This window comes from Notothenia rossii, assembly GCF_949606895.1.
Source record: "Notothenia rossii genome assembly, chromosome: 7".
NCBI classification, from domain to species: domain Eukaryota; kingdom Metazoa; phylum Chordata; class Actinopteri; order Perciformes; family Nototheniidae; genus Notothenia; species Notothenia rossii.
This window is the reverse complement of record NC_136905.1, coordinates 42,710,455-42,732,931: the sequence shown is the minus strand read 5'-3', so window position 1 is coordinate 42,732,931 and position 22,477 is coordinate 42,710,455. Positions and strand designations below refer to the sequence as shown.

The 22,477-nt window shown below is 40.2% G+C and overlaps 2 protein-coding genes and 1 long non-coding RNA gene across 4 annotated transcripts in view; 2 read left to right on the top strand and 1 right to left on the bottom strand.

Moving 5' to 3' along the window:
• The first annotated feature begins 972 nt into the window (after nucleotides 1-972).
• Nucleotides 973-21,221, top strand: LOC307013660 (uncharacterized protein). 2 transcript variants are annotated; one of them, XM_079641136.1, is made up of 6 exons: nucleotides 973-1,291; nucleotides 17,347-17,512; nucleotides 18,815-19,088; nucleotides 20,160-20,222; nucleotides 20,749-20,816; nucleotides 20,948-21,221. In XM_079641136.1, the coding sequence occupies exons 1-3, from the start codon at nucleotides 1,079-1,081 to the stop codon at nucleotides 19,054-19,056; spliced, it is 621 nt and encodes a 206-aa protein (XP_079497262.1). In that variant the 5' UTR covers nucleotides 973-1,078; the 3' UTR covers nucleotides 19,057-19,088; nucleotides 20,160-20,222; nucleotides 20,749-20,816; nucleotides 20,948-21,221. The 2 variants fall into 2 exon arrangements, with proteins under 2 accessions (XP_079497262.1, XP_079497263.1); XM_079641137.1 differs by lacking the exon at nucleotides 20,749-20,816 and having other exon boundaries at nucleotides 20,948-21,009.
• The window catches only part of LOC307013659 (uncharacterized protein), a 467,775-nt gene continuing 447,039 nt past the window's right edge, over nucleotides 1,742-22,477 (bottom strand). Inside the window, exon 7 of the transcript XR_013801013.1 lies at nucleotides 1,742-2,857. The gene's annotated coding sequence lies outside the window, so the exon portion shown is untranslated. The remainder of the gene's footprint in view (nucleotides 2,858-22,477) is intronic.
• On the top strand, nucleotides 7,531-15,931 carry LOC307012939. Its single transcript, XR_013800786.1, has 7 exons — nucleotides 7,531-7,669; nucleotides 11,748-11,822; nucleotides 11,917-11,998; nucleotides 12,176-12,274; nucleotides 12,786-12,897; nucleotides 13,085-13,301; nucleotides 13,387-15,931. It is a non-coding gene; the product is annotated as an uncharacterized lncRNA (long non-coding RNA).

Below are 22,477 nucleotides of genomic sequence, written 5' to 3'. Positions count from 1 at the left end.
ATTGTTGTTGTCGGTTAATTTTCCATTTGATTTATTTTGGTTTAAGATATCATTATTTTTTATTTATTATTATCATGTTAAATGTTTAAACTTTTCTGCATTTTATAAGGCATTTTATATATACATATATATACTTTTTTGTTTTTGTCCGTAGGCTACTTAGGTTATTAAAGAGTTATTGTGTCAAAATATAGGAAATGTATTAATATTCTATTGTATAATCGGTACAGGAAATTACATAATTCAGAGCACCACCTATTGGCCAAAGACGCTGCCACCGGCATTGCGATCCATCCGCTGACAAAGTAAGTTGGGTCACTAAAGTCTGATAGATGTTTTTCTTAGATTTAATAATTGGGGCTTTTTTATAAGCCTTTACTCGCATGGTTCATCATACATACTGAACTGTTCTAAGTCTGAGAAATGCTTTCGCCATAATCCGCAAAGCAACATTAATGTGAAATTATTCTTGTGGGCGGCTAGCTAGCTAGCTCACGTTCAACATAAGCTTAAACTAGTTTAGCTACATTTATATCAGCTCATAAGTGGTGTGTGAAAAATATTTGTCTTAATTACGGCTACATACGTCGGTGTTAAAGTGTGAGTTATACGTTATCTTAATCGCTTTTGTTTTACACATTACAGTACTAACGCTGGCCGACATTTTAATATATGTTTGGGGGGGAGGGGCATAGTCCACGTCCATGTGCTTGTTACGCGTATGAAACAGGAAACACGTAAATGAACTCAGTCTGTCTAAAGTAGTTAAACTGTCACAATGTGCATTTAAAAAAGCTAGTTTCACTACATAATTCACTTTTTCTGTTCTCTCCTGCAGCTCCTGTACCCACACCACAAACCCATACACTGATCTACACCATCATAAAACCAACGGCACTTTTAAGAGCCAAACTCAACCTATCTCCCTATCTCCCTATCTCCCTATCTCCCTATCTCCCTATCTAGCTCTCTTATATCTATCATCTATTTCTTTATTCACCCTTCTATCTATGCTGTGTACTTCTCTACTTTCCTGTGTTTGTCAGTCCGTCTGTTTGTTTGTAATCCCGTGTTAATCATGCCAGGTGGGTCTACAAAAAAGACATGTCCCTTCTGTCAGAACATTTTATTTTGTGCACAGAAGATCTGTGGACATTGCCTTAAGGAGCAGCCAAAAAAGCCGCGCCTTGAGAAGAAGCTCAAGAGGTTTGATGAGAAGCGAGGGGGTTGGGTGTCAGGGCGGAAGAAGAATCACAACATTGCTTCCATCAAGGATGAAGCCATTGTCTTGGTATGTACACTTTTTACTGTATGTTAAGGCGCGGACACACCAAGCTGATATGGAATGCCAATTAAGCCAAAATTAAATAAATAAATAAATACAGACATAATTAAATAAATACATATATATATATATATATATATATATATATATATATATATATATATATAAATATGCCTATGAAATAAATTCTGAAATAAATAAATGAGGCAATACATATGTATACATGTACATTTAAATACACATTTATTTATTTCATGGGACTTTTATTTCATAATGACACATTTATTTATTTATTTCAAAAGACTTTTATTTCATAATGACACATTTATTTATTTCAAGAGACTTGTATTTCATAGTGACACATTTATTTATTTCAAGAGAATCGTATTTCATAATGACGCATTTATTTATTTCAGGTGACTTGTATTTCATGATGAGACATTTCATGATGAGACATTTCCATTCCTTATATGCAAATGAACGGGGCGTGGTTAGCTCACAGATCCAGAGACCCAGACCAAAGCAAAAGCAACGGCACCACAACACTGACTCAATACACAAGTTATTGAGCCGTTTCCGCTCTACATCCTGAACTCCTCCCTTCGATGCAATGCACTTCTGTTTTGGCGGACTGGGTTTGTTTTGCTAGCTAGCTCCGTTGTGCCGACAAAGCACTGATATCGCAGAGACAAAGAGGATATAACAATTACAACATGAAGAAAAGTGGTTCGGGAACTACGTGTGCGGTAGTTGGTTGCAATCACTCGAGAAAGCACCTGAACGAGTGGTTAGATAGAGAGTGCTACGACCACAAACCAGCACCCAGCCATGTTGTTCATTAAATACAGATAAACACAACAAATACTGCATGCATTGTATTTTTTAATATTATATATGAATATTTTCATAGTGATGTAATTGTGTGGGCTGCTTTTATATTTTAATTTGTAATACCTGTTAGGATTAAACATGTGATCTTTCTTGTTGAAGCCATTTCTTTAGTTTCCTCTCAACAATTAATTCATTCAGTGTTATTTATGTACAGTATGAGCTTAATATGAATGATGAACTGTGTTAAAAGAAATTGTAGCACTCTAAGGAACATATGAAATGCAATAATGCAATAACAATGCAATAATGAAATTAAATTACATCAAACTTTATTTTCACTCAAACAGTACAGGCACATATGATATATTGCACAGCATAAAGAGATCATGTAAATTGTGCATTATGTAAACAACAGACAACTGTTGGCTCCTGTGGGCATGACCTAAATAAGGCAGTTTATTTTGGTTTTATGCTGGGCCACGTCGTCATGTTATCCTCCCAGTTTTGCACTGAATTCGGGTGGGGGAGAGTAACGCCATCTCCAGTCAAAGAAGTAGAATCGTGTTCCCAAGCTAGCATCACTGTTAGCATCGAAATCGCTGTGTTTACACCAGTGCCCGTCTGACTGTTTACATCGGTTTACACCGACAGACGCTGTGCAAAAGACTTCCGGCGGAAATGAAGTGCATTTGTGTAGGGTTATGGCGCTACCCGTGTTTTGGCGCGTAAACTTGTCTATAGCTTTTGTTTCACACTCCAGTAGTCTTAAGTGGTTTGCAAACTGCCAATAGAGAGGCGAAGTCCCTCCCCTTCCGGGAGCCTCCATGGGACCCCGGAAGCGGAAAATGATACATTGAAGTCTATGGAGAGAGAAAAGTTATCTTTTGATCCCTTTTGAATTGTGCCACGAATGACACAGATGATGTTTTTCAATCTTAAACAATCGTTTCCATGTAAAAAAAGTCACAGTTTGTCGTAAAACTGTTGAAATATAAGACTATGAAAAAAAACGCAACTAGAAAGACTACAAATCCCAAATGCATTCTGGGTCGCATAAGTGATGTCATAGGCGATAATGCTCCAAGACTGGTTGCGACTCGCAAAGCAAAGGAGAAGAAGAAGACTGATTTATTCCCTCCAATAAATATAAGAGATTGCTCCAATAAATTCACTTTTACAAGATGCCTGTGTTCTTTGTACCAGGTTGTAATCACAAAAGTGATCATACCACTTGCTCGTTCTATCGCTTCCCGTCTGGTGAAAGGACCAGGACCAAACATATCAGGTAATATACATGTTTTGCATGGAACATAGTCAAGTTAGCTACCTAGCTAGTAGCGAGCATGTTAGTTAGCATTACATTACATTACTTAGCCTTGTCATTTGTATTAGCCTTAACATGAAGTAAACCAAAATGTTAAACAGTAAGAGTAGTCATGATGGTAAGTATTTTGTGAAACATTTGAAGAGTAGCCTATCGCCCCCTCCACCAGGTGCTAGGGGGCGGGAGGTAGGCTAACGCCACATTAGCATATTTTCTACTTAATGCTATCTGCACAAATGGTTAACATTGAACATTAAAATATCAGGCAGTTCAGGGAGAGTCGAAGGAAGGAAGGCAGGCAGCTTTGCATGACATTCTTCTGGACGTCTTTCATTGTGATGATAGTGAGAGTGAGTCAATCTGTTTGTTGGAAAGACAGTAGTTGAGTGATTACTAAGAGAAAGTCATTAAAAGAGATAATTATTCAGTGTTGTTACTTTAAAGTGTTGTTACTGACCTTTTTCTCTTTTATTTTCTTTACCTCACCTGTAACTGCTAAGACCCTGAGGAACATGCACACTGGACTGACCTGCTCTGGCAACCTGATTTCCACTGTACGTAATAGTATTTGGTTATGGTATATTATTTATATACATCAAAGGCACAATGCACCCCCCAGAGACTCACATGTATTGAGTGTGATATTTTGCATTGGTCATGTGAAATCATCTTTACATACTAGAAAACTGTAGTAGCGGCAACTTGTTTTGAAATTGAATTTTTAATATCCGATAATAAAGTTGATCTGTTTTCTTTATTCTTCTCTCTTCCCAGCTCCATCCATCACCATTCTCTGTTCCTGCAGGTCCTGCTTGCTAATCAATATTCATATTTTTTTACACAATTACAAATAAAGTCAATGTATTGTATGATACGAAGTTGTGCTTCATTCTGAGTCAATAATAAATTCATTCTGCCTTCAACTGCAAAATTATTGTGGACTGCACCGACATCCATGTAGCTGCCCCCCAGTAAGATGAACCAAGCAAAGTTGACACTCAACATACAGCTGTGCTCTTAAGTTTAAATGAAGAATTTGTGAAATATTGGTAATAACAGGTTTAAATGATTATTAGTAATTAATTATATAATTGTCTCATTGTATATAATTGTCTCATTGTAGATGAGTAGATAGGGAGCCAGACGACAAAAGCAGAATATGCAGCTGCCATTTTCCACATGGAAAAGAGAAATGGCCAAGTGTATTTGTGTGGACAAAAGAGAAATCCCAAATACGAAAAATAAAATTATACAATTTACAGATATGTATACAAATATATATATATCCTAAATGATGTAGAAGGAAGTGTGGTAGATAACAAGTAAATATAGAGTTACATACAGATCCATGTTACAGCAAAAGATGGAATAACTAAGAAGCACGCAGTATAATAATAATTACACGCAACAATTAAATAACTGCTCAGCATCTCCACCACAATCCCAATCTGCTGTGTCCTGTTTTCCTCCCCTCTGCATAACACCCCATCACACATACGAAACACAACGCAGAGTCCGAGGGTGTTAAGAGTATGTTTATTTAAATGTCCTCCTCTCTACTGGCCAACACAGGGAGCATATGCTGGGTGTAGAATTGTTCCAGGAGGAGGAGATTTCCATGCCATGCAGGGTCTTTGGGGATGGGGATGATGATCGCCTCCTTCGTGGTCCACAGCAGCAGAGACTCCGGTCTGTGATGTGCAGCTGTTATATAATATACAATACATTTTTGAAAAACATTTCATCAACAAAAAAGGATTTGGTCAGGATCTAGAGTCAGTGTGTAGTTTATTAATTAATCAATGCTCTCTACATAAGGAAAACACATACCAGTGTACCAGAGGGAGTCACACACAGCTGTGCCTAGATGACCAAACAAATTGACAACAGGGATGCAAACTCATCAGGTATGAAAAAGGTGACAAGGATCCGAGCCCCCCGACCCCACAGAATATCGGCTTTAAAATTAGGAATAACAGAGGATTTTAGCAGTCAGAACAACTAAAGCAGCAGTGTTAATAATAACAGAAACGCCATAGAGTCACATCTAATAGAAATATATAAAAAGCATTTATTTAAATTGTGTAGCAATCAGTTTATAATTTTGGCAGCACTGTTGAGCATTTTGAAAATGTATTTTCATGCCTCTGTGCAAGGCTTAGTCTTTCTATCTTTATAGCCACTGGTGTAAAGTAACTAAGTTCATAAACTCAACAAGTACTATACTTGGGCACAATTTTGAGATACTTGTACTTTACTTAAGTATTTCAATGTTTTGCTACTTCGTACTTCTACTCCACTACAGTTCAGAGGTAAATGGTGTACTTTTACTCCACTACATGTATTTAATCCCTTTATTTACTTTACAGATGTGGATGAATGATGTGAAATATAATAATATAAATAAAGTGTTAAATCAGACTTTAGTTCCACCTGGAGTAAATCCACAAGCTACCCTGCAGTATACAAAGTCATTCAAACTAGCTGCACCTTTACCATCTTTGAGAACACTTTCATGATCAATCATTATAAAACATATCATATTATTCTGAAATGGACCAATCTGCAAAATGACTACTTTTACTGTCGCTACTTTCACTATATTTTGATAATAATACTTTTCTACTTTTACTTGAGGAACATTTGGAAAGCAGGACTTTTACTGTAACAGAGTATTCCTACACTCTGGTACTTCTACTTTTACTCAAGTAGCCTACACGATCTGAGTAGGCTACTTCTACTTTTACTCAACTACAAGAACTGAGTACTTCTACTTTTAATCAAGTACAAGATATATAAATACCACCTTTGTTTATAGCCTATGAAAAAAACGATTAGAAAACGAAGGCTAAAGCTAACGTTAGCAGATAGTGACAATATTACTAGTCAGCTAGCTCAATGATAATATTGAGACGGGAAAAAAAAAACTTTTCAGTGCACATCACGCTCTGCCGCTCCGACAGGGAGCTCTGCTCTGAACACTTGAACGGCCCGTTCTAACAGCTGTTCACCAGCGGTCCAGTCTGTGCCACAGTGACTCCGAACCACACAGTTAATATTAACGAACGCACCGTAGGTAATGTAGCTGCTGAAGCTAGACCATCATCGCCGAGCAGCAGAGGCTTATTATACATCATGAGCAGAGCCGACAGGCAGGAAGACTCGAGCACACAGCTCGCACTTCATTATAATATATAAAAAAAGCTCGCGGCCGCACATTAATCCGGGTCCCAGACCCCCTCCCATACCCCAAAATATTTTTATTGCAGATCTACATGAATCACACAAACAACCTATTTTGGATTCAAAACGGAGAACTTCGCCGAAAGGTGACAAGTTTGTATCCCTGGACAAGATAACCAAAATCCTTGAATCTACACACAGCAAATAAACTCAAATGACACAACGAGATGTAAAAAGGAGATCACACATATAGTCGATATAAAACTGGCCACTTCAATCTTAAGAGCAACTAAAACAAAACACGGGAGTGTATCTTATTCTTGTGAACACTAATGTTATCCACAGCATACACAGACACCACGAAGTTCTTAAGGAGAAAACTAGTTGCTAAAACAAAACACGTTAGTGTACCTTGTTAGCTAATGTTAGCTAGCTGACATTAACCTTAAACATTGCACTCATATTACTCCGCCGGTCCCGAATGCTGGCTCTTACAGAACCGCTCCCTTTCGTGTATTTACAGCTCTCAACATGCCCAGACTTGTAATGATTTTCACCTCGTTTTATACTTTTTCGCCTCATTCTGAAAGAAACAGGTGAAATTTGCTAACGTGACAGCCATCTTTGTGATGGTGACGATGGTGACCTGTAGTTCACTGAGTGGTTTTGCACAAAAAAAATTGTAACTTCACAGTTTTACGACACATTTTTATTTTTTTGACTTGCAAAATGTTCTTTTAATTTGACAAACATCTTATGTGTCATTCGTGGCACAATTCAAACGGGATCGAAAGATGACTTTTCTCTCTCCATTGACGTCAATGTATAATTTTCCGCTTCCGGGGTCCCATGGGTCGGAAGTAGATGGGCAGGACTTCGCCTCTCTATAAACCAAACCGGTTCAAGAACCATTCTTGTGCTTTTCTGGTGCTTAACTGGTTCTTCTCTGGTCTTATCTGGTCCGCCCAATGCTGCTCTTCTGAGAGCAACCGCTCTGAATGCTCTCTCTAGTCTCTACTGGGAAACAGCTAAAAGTCCTTCTGGAGGTAAGCAACGCTACACAATTACACCCAGTCTGAGAGTAAAATATTTCTCGAAGGTTCGTTTTGCTTTCTTACATCCATCCATCCATCCATCTTCTCCCGCTTATCCGTGGTCGGGTCGCGGAGGTAGCAGTTCCAGCAGAGAGCCCCAAACTTTCTTTTCCCTGGCCACATCAACCAGCTCTGACTGGGGGATCCCAAGGCGCTCCCAGGCCAGAGAAGAGATATAATCCCTCCATCTGGTTCTAGGTCTACCCCTTGGTCTCTTCCCAGCTGGACGTGCCTGGAACACCTCCCTAGGGAGGCGCCCAGGTGGCATCCTAACTAGGTGCCCGAACCACCTCAACTGGCTCCTTTCGACGCGAAGGAGGAGCGGTTCAACTCCGAGTCCCTCCCGGATGACCGAACTTCTCACCTTATCCCTAAGGGAGACACCAGCCACCCTGCGGAGAAAACCCATCTCGGCCGCTTGTACCCGCGATCTCGTTCTTTCGGTCATGACCCATCCTTCATGACCATAGGTGAGGGTAGGAACGAAAATGGCCCGGTAGACAGAGAGCTTTGCCTTTTGGCTCAGCTCCCTTTTCGTCACAACGGTGCGGTAAAGAGACTGCAGTACCGCTCCCGCTGCTCCGATTCTCCGACCCATCTCACGCTCCATTGTTCCCTCACTCGAGAACAAGACCCCGAGATACTTGAACTCCTTCACTTGGGGTAAGGACTCATTCCCTACTTGGAGTGGACAGTCCATCGGTTTCCTGCTGAGAACCATGGCCTCAGATTTGGAGGTGCTGATCCTCATCCCAGCCGCTTCACACTCGGTTGCGAACCGATCCAGTGAGTGCTGAAGGTCGCAGACCGATGAAGCCATCAGAACCACATCATCTGCAAAAAGCAGTGGTGCAATCCTTAGTCCACCGAACTGCAGACCCCCTCCCCCACGACTACGCCTCGAAATCCGATCCATGTATATTACAAACAGGATTGGTGACAAAGCGCAGCCCTGGCGGAGGCCAACCCTCACCTGAAATGGGTCCGACTTACTGCCGAGGACCCGGACACAGCTCTCGCTTTGGGAGTACAGAGATTGGATGGCCCTGAGTAGAGACCCCCTCACCCCATACTCCCGCAGCACCTCCCACAGTGACTCCCTTGGAACCCGGTCATATGCCTTCTCCAAGTCTACAAAACACATGTAGACTGGATAAGCATACTCCCAGGCACCCTCCAGGATCCTTGCGAGAGTAAAAAGCTGATCCGTCGTTCCACGACCAGGACGGAATCCGCATTGTTCCTCCTCAATCTGAGGTTCGACAATCGGCCTGACCCTCCTTTCGAGTACCTTAGAGTAAACTTTCCCGGGGAGGCTGAGTAGTGTGATGCCTCGGTAATTGGCACACACCCTCTGATCCCCCTTTTTGAAAAGGGGAACCACCACTCCGGTCTGCCACTCCTTCGGTACTGTTTCCGACTTCCACGCAACGTTGATGAGACGTGTCAACCATGACAGTCCCTCAACACCCAGAGCCTTCAGCATTTCTGGGCGGATCTCATCCACCCCCGGGGCTTTGCCACTGTGAAGTTGTTTGACGACCTCAGTGACCTCCCCCCGGGAGATTGGTGTCGATCCCCCTTCATACTCCAGCTCTGCCTCTAACATAGAGGGCGGAGTTGTCGGGTTCAGGAGTTCCTCAAAGTGCTCCTTCCAACGCCCTAACACTCCATCAGTTGAGGTCAACAACGTCCCATCCTTACTGTACACAGCTTGGATGGTTCCCTGCTTCCCCCTCCTGAGGTGTCGGACAGTTTTCCAGAACAACTTTGGTGCCGCCCGAAAGTCTTTTTCCATGTCTTCTCCGAACTTCTCCCACACCCGCTGCTTTGCCTCGGCCACGGCTGAGGCTGCTGCCCTTCGGGCCTGTCGGTACCTTGCAACTGCCTCGGGAGTCCCCCGGGATAACAAATCCCTGAAGGCCTCCTTCTTCAGTCGGACGGCTTCCCTGACCACCGGTGTCCACCAGGAGGTTCGAGGGTTACCGCCCCTTGAGGCACCTAGGACCTTGAGACCACAGCTCCCCGCCGCGGCTTCGGCAATAGAGGCTTTGAACACCGACCACTCTGGTTCAATGTCCCCAACCTCCACAGGAATGCCCGAAAAGCTCCGCCGGAGGTGTGAGTTGAAGGCCTCCTGAACTTGGGCCTCCTCCAGACGTTCCCAGTTCACCCGAACTACACGTTTGGGCTTACCAGGTCTATCCAAAGGCTTCCCCCGCCACTCGACCCAACTCACCACCAGATGGTGATCAGTTGACAACTCCGCCCCTCTCTTTACCCGAGTGTCCAAAACATACGGCCTCAGGTCCGATGATACGATAACCAAATCGATCATGGACCTTCTGCCTAGGGTGCTCTGGTACCACGTACACTTATGAGCATCCTTATGTTCGAACATGGTGTTTGTTATGGCCAATCCATGACTAGCACAGAAGTCCAGTAACAAACCACCACTCCGGTTCAGATCAGGGGGGCCGTTCCTCCCAATCACTCCCCTCCAAGTGTCTCCATCATTGCCCACATGTGCGTTGAAGTCTCCCAGCAAGATTAAAGAGTCCCCTTCAGGAGCCCCATACAGGACTCTTTCCAGGGTCTCCAAGAAGGCCGTATACTCTGAACTGCTGTTGGGTGCATAAGCACACACAACAGTCAGAGTTTTCCCCCCCATAACCCGCAGGCGTAGGGAGGCAACCCTCTCGTCCACTGGGGTAGACTCCAACAACGAAGCACCCAACCGGGGACTTGTGAGTATCCCCACACCCGCCCGGCGCCTCACACCTTGAGCAACTCCGGAGAAGAATAGAGTCCAACCCCTATCCAGAAGTAAGGTTCCAGAGCCGACGCTGTGCGTAGAGGTGAGCCCAACCAGATCCAACTGGTAACGCTCCACCTCCCGCACAAGCTCCGACTCCTTCCCCCCCAGAGAGGTGACGTTCCACGTCCCCAAAGCCAGCTTCTGTCGCCCGGGTCTGGTCCGTCGAGACCCTCTGCCTTCACTGCCACCCTTCTGGCAGCGCACCCGACCCCATTGCTGTTTCCCGTAGGTGGTGGGCCCGCGGGACGGAGAAGCGGAGGTGTTGCCCACGTTGCCTTTTCGGGCTGTGCCCGGCCGGGCTCCGTGGCAAGCCCGGCCACCAGACGCTCGCCGACGAGTCCTCCTTCTGGGCCTGGCTCCAGAAGGGGACCCCGGGCTTCCTCCGGGCCGGGTATCCTCACTTCGTGTGTCGTCTTTCATGAGGTCTTTTGAACCAATCTTAGTCTGGCCCCTTGCCTGAGACCAATTTGCCATGGGAGACCCTACCAGGAACACAAGGTTCCAGACAACACAGCCCCCAGGTTCATCAGGGCACACAAACCTCTCTACCACGGTAAGGTGCTGGTTCTTCAGAGAGGTTTCTTACAACGTTAAGTTAATGTTAACGTAACCTTAAGTTTGCTAGGAGGCTATTTTTACGAGCTAGCTGTCTTAGCTAACAACAGTTAGCAGCTAACGTTTTCTGCAGTTTGTGTTGCCCCTGAAAAACGTGATGTAGTTATTAAGGGTATGTTAAATTAACTTTATTTTACAAGTTGAGAGAGTTAAGTTGTGTTTAAAATCGTCAATGTAATGCACGTTAGAGGTTTTTAGTTGGACATGAAGTTAGCTAACGTTGGCTAACTCTACCAGTTTAGCATGTTAAGCTGTACTTTCTGTGGCAGCTAGCTTAATACAAAGAGGGGTTTTGCGCTTCATTGCAAACTTTTCTTTGTTAATCTACCTGAAACTGTAGAGACAGTTTGTTTCTACTCAACTATACAGACCATTGTTGAGGAGATGCAAAACATAGCCTACAGTACATGAGTTGGGTCCAACATATACCTTGAGTAATATTACTTTGCTGCTAAAAATGAAACATCATTATCAGATGAGGACATCAGCAAAGTGTGTGAGTCTGTCAGGGATTTGATCTGCTCTCTGCATGTTGTACACACTGCTCTGGTATTACTTATCTTGTAAAATGTAAGTCTCGCTCTTGTCATCGTTCAGGCTTTGCATTTTAACTCCTATGCTATGACTGGTTGCGGACTTGAAGGGAACGTCTTCCTGACATCCAGGAAAAAGGTGAGATTCTAATACATTTGAATGCCAAAAGCAAGTTATTGTTTTTAACTTTTTAAATATGATTGTTTTGGGGCATTTCTGTTTTATTGGACAGAGGCAGTGGAGAGGGAGGAGATGATATGCAGCAAAAGGCCGAGCCGGATGGTTACTGCTCCGTGCGGAACATGTTATATCAGGTAAAGCACTTTGGTACCCAGTTATTTATGGTATTGAGTTTGAATTTAGCCTTTGGAATGTCATTTCCAACAGTGCATTATAAAGACTGAAAGATGTAAAGCTTGACATGATTTGGTCTTTTACTTAAGAAGGTGTTTGTCCTTCTGTGTTGTCTTATTTCCTTATCTTTATTTCAGGTGTAACATCTACCAATGGTTGTACATGACAGAGACCTCCTCCACCTCTTTGCTGTCTTACTATTCAATCCTTCTGATCAGGTCATTTCCTAAATTGTGGTAAGTTTTACAGTTCACTGTACGTTAATTTAGCAACTTAATGCTTTACCGCTGTTGAATAAACCCTATATTGCTAGTCATTTTATCAAAACTACGATTTGTAAACTTTTTGATTCCAAATACAATAATCGTTTTGTTTTAATTGTAAAACATATCTTAACATCCATCAGCAATCAATACAACAAATCATCCAACACTAAATAGAAGAAATCAGAACCTATTTCTTTTTATACAACAGCATGTTTTGGGAATGCTCATTGATGTCATCAAGAGCCATTGAGTCTACCTTTTGTAGTCGGCCTCTCAGAATGTTTATCATTTCTTTGTCTCTTAATATTCCTATAATCATTGGTTTTTTTATTGTTGATATTGTTTTGTTCTTTATTTTTGTTGTGAGAATCACTTTGCTATTGTGTAAGTGCTATATAAATAGTTATACTAACATTATTGTTGTTACCATCATTACTATTATTAATAATGTCTTCTTTGTTTTCTTTATTTATCGCTGCAGAAAGGATCATGCCAGCCCACATCAAACACCTGATCAAGAGCTTGTGAACCTCACTGCTGCGGACACCTGTGTGATATTCGACTCTGACTGGAACCCTCAAAATGACCTGCAGGTACGATATATATATATCTGCTCTGTCTGTCATAAAGATAGTTCAATAGGGCTACAACAACAACAACAGTCTTTCCGTTTATTCCCTCGGTTCTTTAAGTGTATATTTTCCCATTTAACGCTTAAAAACGTTGAACAGCAGCTGTACATGATGCTCTTTTGACCCCTCTTTTAATTTTTTATTTCAGGCTCAAGCTCGGTGTCATCGTTTTGGACAGTCTAAGGCGGTGGAGGTGTACCGTATGATCACCAAAAACTATAAGAGGGAAATGCTGGATAAAGCTATTCTGAAGCTCGGGCTGGACCGTGCCGTCCTGCAGAGCATGAGTGGGAACAAAGAAGGCAACAACAACGGGGGGAGAAAAAGAAAATCTGTCATATTTCTAGATGCCAAGTCATTGTTGGGTCAGTCGCTGTTGCAGTACGCTTAGTTTATTTTCGAAAATTGTTTTCTAAATCCACTTGTGTAAATGTCTCTCTGGGACTTTAGCCGGTCCAGCAGTTCTCCAAGAAGGAGATCGAGGACCTCCTGAGGAAAGGAGCCTACGCCGCCATCATGGATGAGAACGACGAAGGCAATCGCTTCTTCTGCTAGAAACATTATATCGCAGTCTTACTATCGCCAACTCAGTTTCTAATATGCAATAAGACTACAAAGTGCGTCTATGATTTATTTTCGATCTTTCCAATCCAGACGAGAGATCTCTCTCCCCGGTCGGTGGGGCAGTTTACACACAGAACCTGCTACATGCATGCAACACACAAACACACACACACACGCGCGCGCGTGTGCACACAAACACATGGCGGAGAGAACTAAGCGCCCCGAGGGTAGTTATGTTACCCGTCTTGAGCATGGATGTATAATAAGAACTGGATACAGCGTCGGAGGAGGGGTCTCGTTCTTTCCTATGAGAGCTGCTCATTGGCGCATGAAGTCAAAATGGCCCAACCTTTGAGAGAGCGAAACGTCACAGATTATGCAGCATACCTGGCTGTCAGAGCAGAAGAACCCGTTTGTGCGCTCACAGAGCATGCTCCCCTTAAGCCCCGCCCCCCGAGCACACACTCTCGGCTCACTAGAATGAATTGAGAGAGAGAATAAATCTAGATTCGGCTTTTAGTGAATTTTACAACTTTAAGGATTTAATGATTATAGGGCTATACAATAGTTCATACTGGGTAGTTTATTTAGTTTCCAAAAAATTATCCACCGATTTACAGACGTCTCTTTCCCAATGTTAGTCAAGGGGAAAAAGTATTTCTGGGCCGGTCGACGTCACAGACTGATAAGGAAATTGTAGTACCGCCGTTTGGACACAACGAATATTTTTCTCAGAGTCCGGCGCACTTCCTGGGGGCTTGGTCTTGAGTTGGAAAATGCTCGTTGCCCAAAGTGCAATAACAATTTAGCATGTAAGGGCGGTAACACGAGCTATTTGTCTAAACATTTAGCAAAAGTGCACCACGTTCAGACGGAGAAATGCACCGGGTTCGACTGTCTTTCTAGTAGCTCTGTAGCCCCATCCACGAGTAACGTTTCCACGTCAGGTATATATTATGTATGCTACCAGCAATACACAGAGTTAACTCAATGATACAAACATGGGTTAATGATTAGAGGTAACTGAATTATTTATTTTGTTAAAGTTACAGCTATTCTGTTTGCAGTTCTATCATCACATAATTTAATACGATTTGTTAAAACATTGTTGTTTCTTATTTTCAGTTTGCTTCAAGCAGTGGCTGTACGAGAAAGACGTGGAGGACCAAGAAATGCTGGCCAGATTAGCAAAGACCGGAAGATACATAACAGAGAAGATAATGGATATTAACAAGAAAAAGAAAAATAATGTTTATAATTTCTTTGTTGCTGTTTACATTTTGAATTATATTTGTTATTTCTAAATCAAATGCATCTATTTTAAATGATATATTTATTTAGATGTAGGTTTTTTTTGTAATATTATTGTATTAAGTATAATTTATTAAATGAAAATACTGTTATGAACACTATACAATGTCTTTATTTTGATAGTTACCAGAATACATTGTATATTTAATACTAACATAAGCTGGTGATAGATAAATGCATACCAGCAGACAAATATTTATAAAGAAAGAAACAGAAGGGAGGAAATGATGATAGCTAGATTCAGAATAAATCACACAGCATTGAATGGTACGCTGCATGTCATGGGGAAAAGTAACAGTGACAAGTGTAGGAACTGTGGAGTTAAAGAAAATGTGGAACATCTATAAAGCTGAAAGAGAAAAACTAAAGGATAACGTTTTAGAGGCAGAGAGGTAATGGAGTGTGGTTGGTATTTTGGGAACAAAAGGAGAGGGAGAAAGAGCTACCAGAAAGGCACTGTTTACCTTTAGTGAAACTGGGGTAGGTAAAATTATCTAACATTAGGTCAGGAAAAAGATCATAGATATTTGTTTTGTTTTATTTATTATGTTTTTTATTTATTTATTTTTGGATTAGATCATAGATACGTCCATGAGTTAAGAGATGGAATGATATGATGATTCACACTCATGTACAGTAGGTGGCGGTATGCACCTTAAAGGTGTTTGCAATCCGCCAAAAAACCGAGAGAAGAAGAAGTCAACTGGTTTGCCAACGGACAATTTACACCGAAGAAGAAGCGAATATTTCTGGCGGGTGAAATTTAGAGTATCAGATTACATGCGATGTCTGACTGAGAATTTTGTAGTTTGCCTTATAGTCCTTCTCCATTTTCTTCCTGTTATCGAGTAGTCAGTGTGGTGCTGTTGCTTTGGTCTGGGTCTCTGGATCTGTGAGCTAACCACGCCCCGTTCATTTGCATATAAGGAATGGAAATGTCTCATCATGAAATGTCTCATCATGAAATACAAGTCACCTGAAATAAATAAATGCATCATTATGAAATACAAGTCATCTGAAATAAATAAATATGTCATTATGAAATACGATTCTCTTGAAATAAATAAATGTGTCATTATGAAATACGATTCTCTTGAAATAAATAAATGTGTCATTATGAAATACAAGTCTCTTGAAATAAATAAATGTGTCATTATGAAATAAAAGTCTCTTGAAATAAATAAATAAATGTGTCATTATGAAATAAAAGTCCCATGAAATAAATAAATGTGTATTTAAATGTACATGTATACATATTTATTGCCTCATTTATTTATTTCAGAATTTATTTCATAGGCATATTTATATATATGTATTTATTTAATTATTTAATTATTTATTTAATTTTGTCTTAAATAGCATTCCATAAGCTGACACCAAAGAACTGACACAGACGGACCCTGACTGTTTGCCAATATATTGGGCCAGGATCAAGTTGAATGTTGTTTTTATATACATTTATTTCTTAATGATGTGTATATCTTATTAACCAATATACACTTTGATATCAACTTCAAATATAGATATTATTGCAAAGGTATTATTTAATATTCTCTTTTCTTTAAATTTTAAAACTACTCTTATCTTAACTTTCACAGCCAAGGGACACTATTTTAATTTAACTACACATTTAAATAAACAGAGCACTTCCTTCACTTCCATGTTGTGTTCCCTTCTTGCTTATGTACACACTTTTAGACCTTAAAGGTAGGGTATGTAAGTTTGACAAACCGGCTCGAGATCGCTAGAATTTGAAAATACACAACCGGAGAAAATCTGCCACTTCCCTCCTCCAACACACACGAATGCGCACATGACCAATGAGGGCACGAGATAAGTTTGTGCACAGATAGAAGGCTGACAGGCAGGTAGGCCATCCAGTTACTTTAGCCGGGCCGGCTCAGATGATTGGTCGTGCTTTTTACAGTATTACGGCTTCCACAGATGACATTTTTTTATGGATTTTTTTCAAAGCACTTAAGATATTCATTGCTATCGGGATGTTAAGAGCATTCCATGGAATATAACAAGTGTATCTCGAGCCGGTTTTTCAAACTTACCTACCCCACCTTTAATAAGACTACATAATTGTATGTTACTACTCTATATTACTCTTACGACTGCAGCCACAACATACGGGAACGTTTTACATCGTAGCACGCAATTTCATTCATTTCAATGTGTTACATTCTTAATTATGCAATAGTCATTGTAAGTGTTAACTGTTAATTGTTGAGTGGTCACACATTTGTATCTTATTGTACTTTAACTTTAAGATGATCAGGGTTTGAACTGGGACTCAGGATACTGATTTATTTGTATTTTGTGTTTGTCTATCAAATATTTTCTGCTTCTACTGTGTAACCCTTCCTGGTAAATACATGATTCAGCAAAAGCTTAACTCAGCATCTAGGTTTATGAATGGCATACAACTAGATGCTGTCATCAGTAATGTTATAGTTGTTGTTATATAGTTGTTGTTGATGTTTCCTTTCTATTTCTTTAAACAGTAAATATATTATTTTGTCATTACAGCTTGAGAAACTCCATGCCATTGGCTTTAAACCAGTGCTGCTTCTTGGCAAGGAGACCAGGAAGAAGGACGTCAAATGTGAAATCCTAACCCCTCGCTGCACACTGACCGCCTATGCCCAGGATTACCTTGACAAGATAGGCACTTTTTATGAGTACCTTTGTGAAGGTGAGATGCTTGCACTATATCTTCACAGTTCACAGTATTGTGTACACAACATGTTTGTATCAATGGATAGCTTAACATTTCCTTATAACCAACACAGTTATATGGAATGAGTTTGGATCAACTCATTTAATAAAGTCAGTTCAGTTAACAACAACTTACAGCGACTGTTTTCAATCCATCCAAATCTTGTGGGACAACAACTTGATCCAGTATTTATCCTTTGATACAGCCAGAAAGCAGTCATTCGAGCCATTTATTTGGGTTTGGCAAACTATATTTTTGTGAGACAACTAACACACATCCTTTCTACCTGTTAACTGTCACTATTTTTAGCTGCAAAGGATTACAAAAGTTGAAAGTAATTGCAAAATATTTAGGGATACGGACAACGTTTTACTGTTTATTATTTTAGCAAACTACATACAATAAATACATTTTTAAACACTGAGTATGTAGCCTAATGAGACATGGCTTACTCTGCAGAGGGAACTTGTGGACATTTAACTGTTATTTATCAGGAAATAGTTAGGCAAGTTTACGTGCATTTGAAAAACCATTTTGGGGTATTGTGCTACCACTTGCGCATTCATTGTATACTAATTGAAAGTTGTAAAGTTGTTAATGTCAAGGTAGTTAGGTTTGATGACTGAAATGTATGTTTAGGCTTGAGCCATCCCTTAAGCAATTTCCTTTTAGCAAACCGTTCCTAAACGGTTTCCTTTATCAACGCCCAAAAGGGAGAAATATTTTGAGGTTAATGGTAAGAGCACAATACATGAAGACGATCCCAGTTGACCACATATTCAGTTTGGCAGTTCTGTATTAAGGTCATGTTTCTCGGGTTGTAAACAAAAGCAGTTATCCAGTGCATCCAGAGGTCCCTTTACATTACATTTATGTTTTTATCCAAAGCGACTTGCTACTTATTTGATTGCACTTATGCAAAACACGTTTGCGTCAGTCTCATAAATTCTGAACAAAATGTGTGAATGTAAATAATGTAAGGGAACATACATGCACACGTCTATATGTTGTCTACCGACAAATTGACATGTCACATCACATGGAATGTAGACACAAATCGGAAGAATAATATCGCAAAACCATAAATGGTTGACTGGATAAATACCACTATTTCTCTGCTATTAACTTTGACTGCACACAGTCCTATGACATGACGAGTATATTTTTGACCCTGTCTGGAAACATACCTTAAGCACGCTGTATTTCTTATTTCTAGATATATGAGTTAACCTCTTTGTCTTAAGCAAGTCAAGACCAACATTTGTTTAACTTGCACAGGTTGGACACAGGACTCCACTGGCCAGGGGGTTGCGGAAGATCCTGAGGAAGAGACAGTCCCGCTGAACCTCACACCCTGTGGCCCATCTGAACCAGAAAACAACTGGCAGGAGGCAGGGACCACAGAGAGCCAGGTGCCAGAGACAAGAACCATGCAGGTGGAGGTGCTGAAGACCCCCCCCCCCCGTGAAGCAGTGCACCATCATAGAGGTGGGGCAGGAGGAGCAGCCCCAGCGGGATGATGTGAGACAGGCTACCACCACGGAGGGGCCAGGTAATAAAATAGATAGATAGAATCGGAGGGATGAAACCCTCTTTAATGGTCACACATGCAGAGCACACAGCACACACAGTGACATTTGTTCTCTGAGATTTGCAGCTTTTATATTTATAAAAGTCAAGAGTGTTTTCCGATATTTTCCTAAAAAAGTATTGTAGGTAACTTGTTGACAAGTCATGCTTCTACAATATCTCAAAACACCTAATTGCACTTCTTGCATTTTTGGGAATAATGATTGTTCCAATAGGTAAATAATAATAACAACAATAGCTTAATCTAAATAACAATTTCACCTACAACTTCATAAATATGAAAGGAAAATGGGATACTTGGGTATGTGTATATCCTTAGGTACTCGGATATAAATAAATATTAAACGTTTCGAAAAATACAGTCTTTCATTCCTGAACAGACATGTGGTTACTATATGGTTATACCTTTTTCACACAAAAATGCAAAGCAACCGCAGGCTTACTTTACATTTGATAAATCACAAAATAAAACTCCTATGTGATTTGGTTTACACACAGAAAGGGTCTTACATTGTAGCGTTGGGCAGTAGGTCGATTACATCAAAAATGATTTGGCTCATGTCCATATATTGTACGAGAGGTTGATATCATTAATATTGTGTTCTACCTAAAGCAATCCCTGACCATAGTGGTAAACTTCGAAGCAACTCATGCAACAACGTCATGCAGCATATTTAAACTTTATACTCAAGAACTGCATTTAGATACGACACTGTACCATAATGAACATACGGGGAATAAACTTAAGTTTTTGAATCAAAGTTAAATTCATTTAACGTTACAGCACAACATGTTAATATTTATCAAACTATTCCTTACACATAAAGTATGGAGTCAATTATATAGGCAAGACAACAAAACACCTAGACTTCATAGATCAACCTCAATTAAATCGCAATAACAAAAAAATATCTGTACCTAACACCTATTGCATCATGTGATGCTGCATTTGTGGGATGTATTTTGAAACTTGAGTTTAAGCTTAACTTGGTGTACTGTATGTATATAGTAATATTTCTTCTTCAACCCACAGCTGTCAGGACAGGGTCCGTGAGGGACACAGTACTTGGTCCTAGACGCAAAAAGAAAAAGTCAGGTATATTAACAGTATTAAGTATTTTGACTGATTATCATTTCCATGAGTCGAATTGATTGGTATTCTAATAAATCTATCGACATGTACTTTAGCAAAGTGCATGTAAACGCAGTGATTGATGCTTCTTCAGTGAGTTAACAATGCTATATTGTGACTAATAACTATAACTGATACATTATCCAAAAATCCAAAGGGCTTTAATTGTCTAATTAGACTAAAATACATACAGTCATAGTTGATAAGGTGGTGATGAGAATGCTAGGCAGTAAAGGAAGCAGCAGTGCAGTATTTTCTTTGGTCATCTCAGGCTCAGCAGTGGTATGGCCATTCAAACAAGCATCCCATGTTAGGACTGAGAGCAGCTTGGTTCCATTTCAATGATGTATACAGTAACTTTTGACCAGTGATAACAGTGTGGTCACTTTTCATCGTGCAAGTCTGGTTGCTACTTAAGTGTTCATAGTTGTATTTATTTTATTTCTAATATGACTAATACTGTATGTGGAACCTGCTTTGATGTTCACAGATTGCTCCTACCACACTCGCCTAGAAACTTTCCCCATCAGGAGTGTAATAAAAGAAAGAATGAGAAAGGTTAGACGGGAATAAAAGTAATGCATAGGTTGTGCTTTATGATTTACAAACTTCCAACACAATTTTTTGCTAAATAGCTAATATGCGTTTGGTCTTTCCGAAATTAGAGATTTGTTTTCTTCTCTTGATAGGGAAAAGCAGAAATGTTGGTGGAGTGGGAGCCCTGTCCAGTATGGTATATATCTTCCAGTTACTTGGCTTCATGTCATCTGATGTAGTCCCATGTTGGAGAACAAACACATGATTTTTAACAAATGCAAAACATCCAAATCTACCACCATTCCTCTTATATATTTCACTGCTGTTATTCTGAAGCAGCTGAAGTAGTGTAGGAACAAATGATTGTTTAACTTCATTGTTGTTAATGTATGTGTTTTTGTTTGTTTTTATTGTTTGTTAGAACATTTGTTTTCATTTCTATGTTCACTTTTTCTAAATGGTAAATGAAACATGTACTTATATAAATTGAGTTGTAAGATGTTTGCTTCACACATGGTTTATGCTTTTCGGAAAGACGAAACCAGTAACTGTAACTAACATTATTCCATTCTGTTTTCATTGGCAAGGAGTGCTCATTCCTGGCAGCCGAAGAATTCTCCGGGATAATGCATAAAAATAAAATCTGTTATTTGAACACCAGTTTTGTTTTTGCATGTTTGTTCTCTTGTTTATATGCTCCATTTGAGTCATATTTAATATGTTTCTATTAGAAATAAGATGAAAACCTCCGCCAAAATGCATTTGACTTTTTAGGAAATTACAGTTGAAATACTACATGATTTCATTGTCAGTGATAGGAACACCATAACCTATTTTAAGCATATTCATGTGTGAAATCTGGTACTTTGCCATCCACTGCCTTATCTAATTTGTTTAACTTCCGAAGTATAACGCTTTGGAGGTAGGCTTGAATATAAAGCGTCTTTGGGTTTCAGAAAAGCGCTCTAAAAATAAAATGTATTATTATTATATCATTTAATTATAGGCCTAATGAAAATGATCCTGATCTGGATCACTGGTTTTGCTACTACATTTGAAAGCTTTTGGGGACAAATGCTTGAGATATTAAAATGGTATTGATTACTTTGAATTTTCTTTTTCACTTATTGAAAACCACAACTCGAGTATCAGGATGGTCTTTATCTGGAAAGTTATCCACATCTCATCACCACGTTGTCACGGCGACCCTTTGTCACGTCACAGATACGGTACCCGAACTCAGATCGCCACCCAAACGATACTGCCGTTGCTAAGGAGGCAAACGTGCAAATTCCTATTTTATATTTTTTTAAACACAGGGTTTGGTTTCGGATTGACGGATTTCTGAAAGGGAATGGAGCCTATACGGCCATCAACGCAAGACAAGTCGAACGAGTCCACGCACACACGCCGGAAGAACTACAAATATGTCAGCTCTGTGTACTTCGTAACGAGTTTTGGGCGCGTATCTAATGGGAATTGTAGTTTGTAGCACTGCTCTCATATAATTTCAATGGGTTAACTTTCTATTCTTCTGTGTTTTTGTATGTTTTGAGCTGAGGTGCCAACTCAACATACAATGTTGATGAAATGAATGAAACTTGGTGATGATTCATGGTTTTTGTGTTAATGTAATAGCAGTTAAAAAAGGACCGGTCAAATTTGACCACAAACACCAAAGT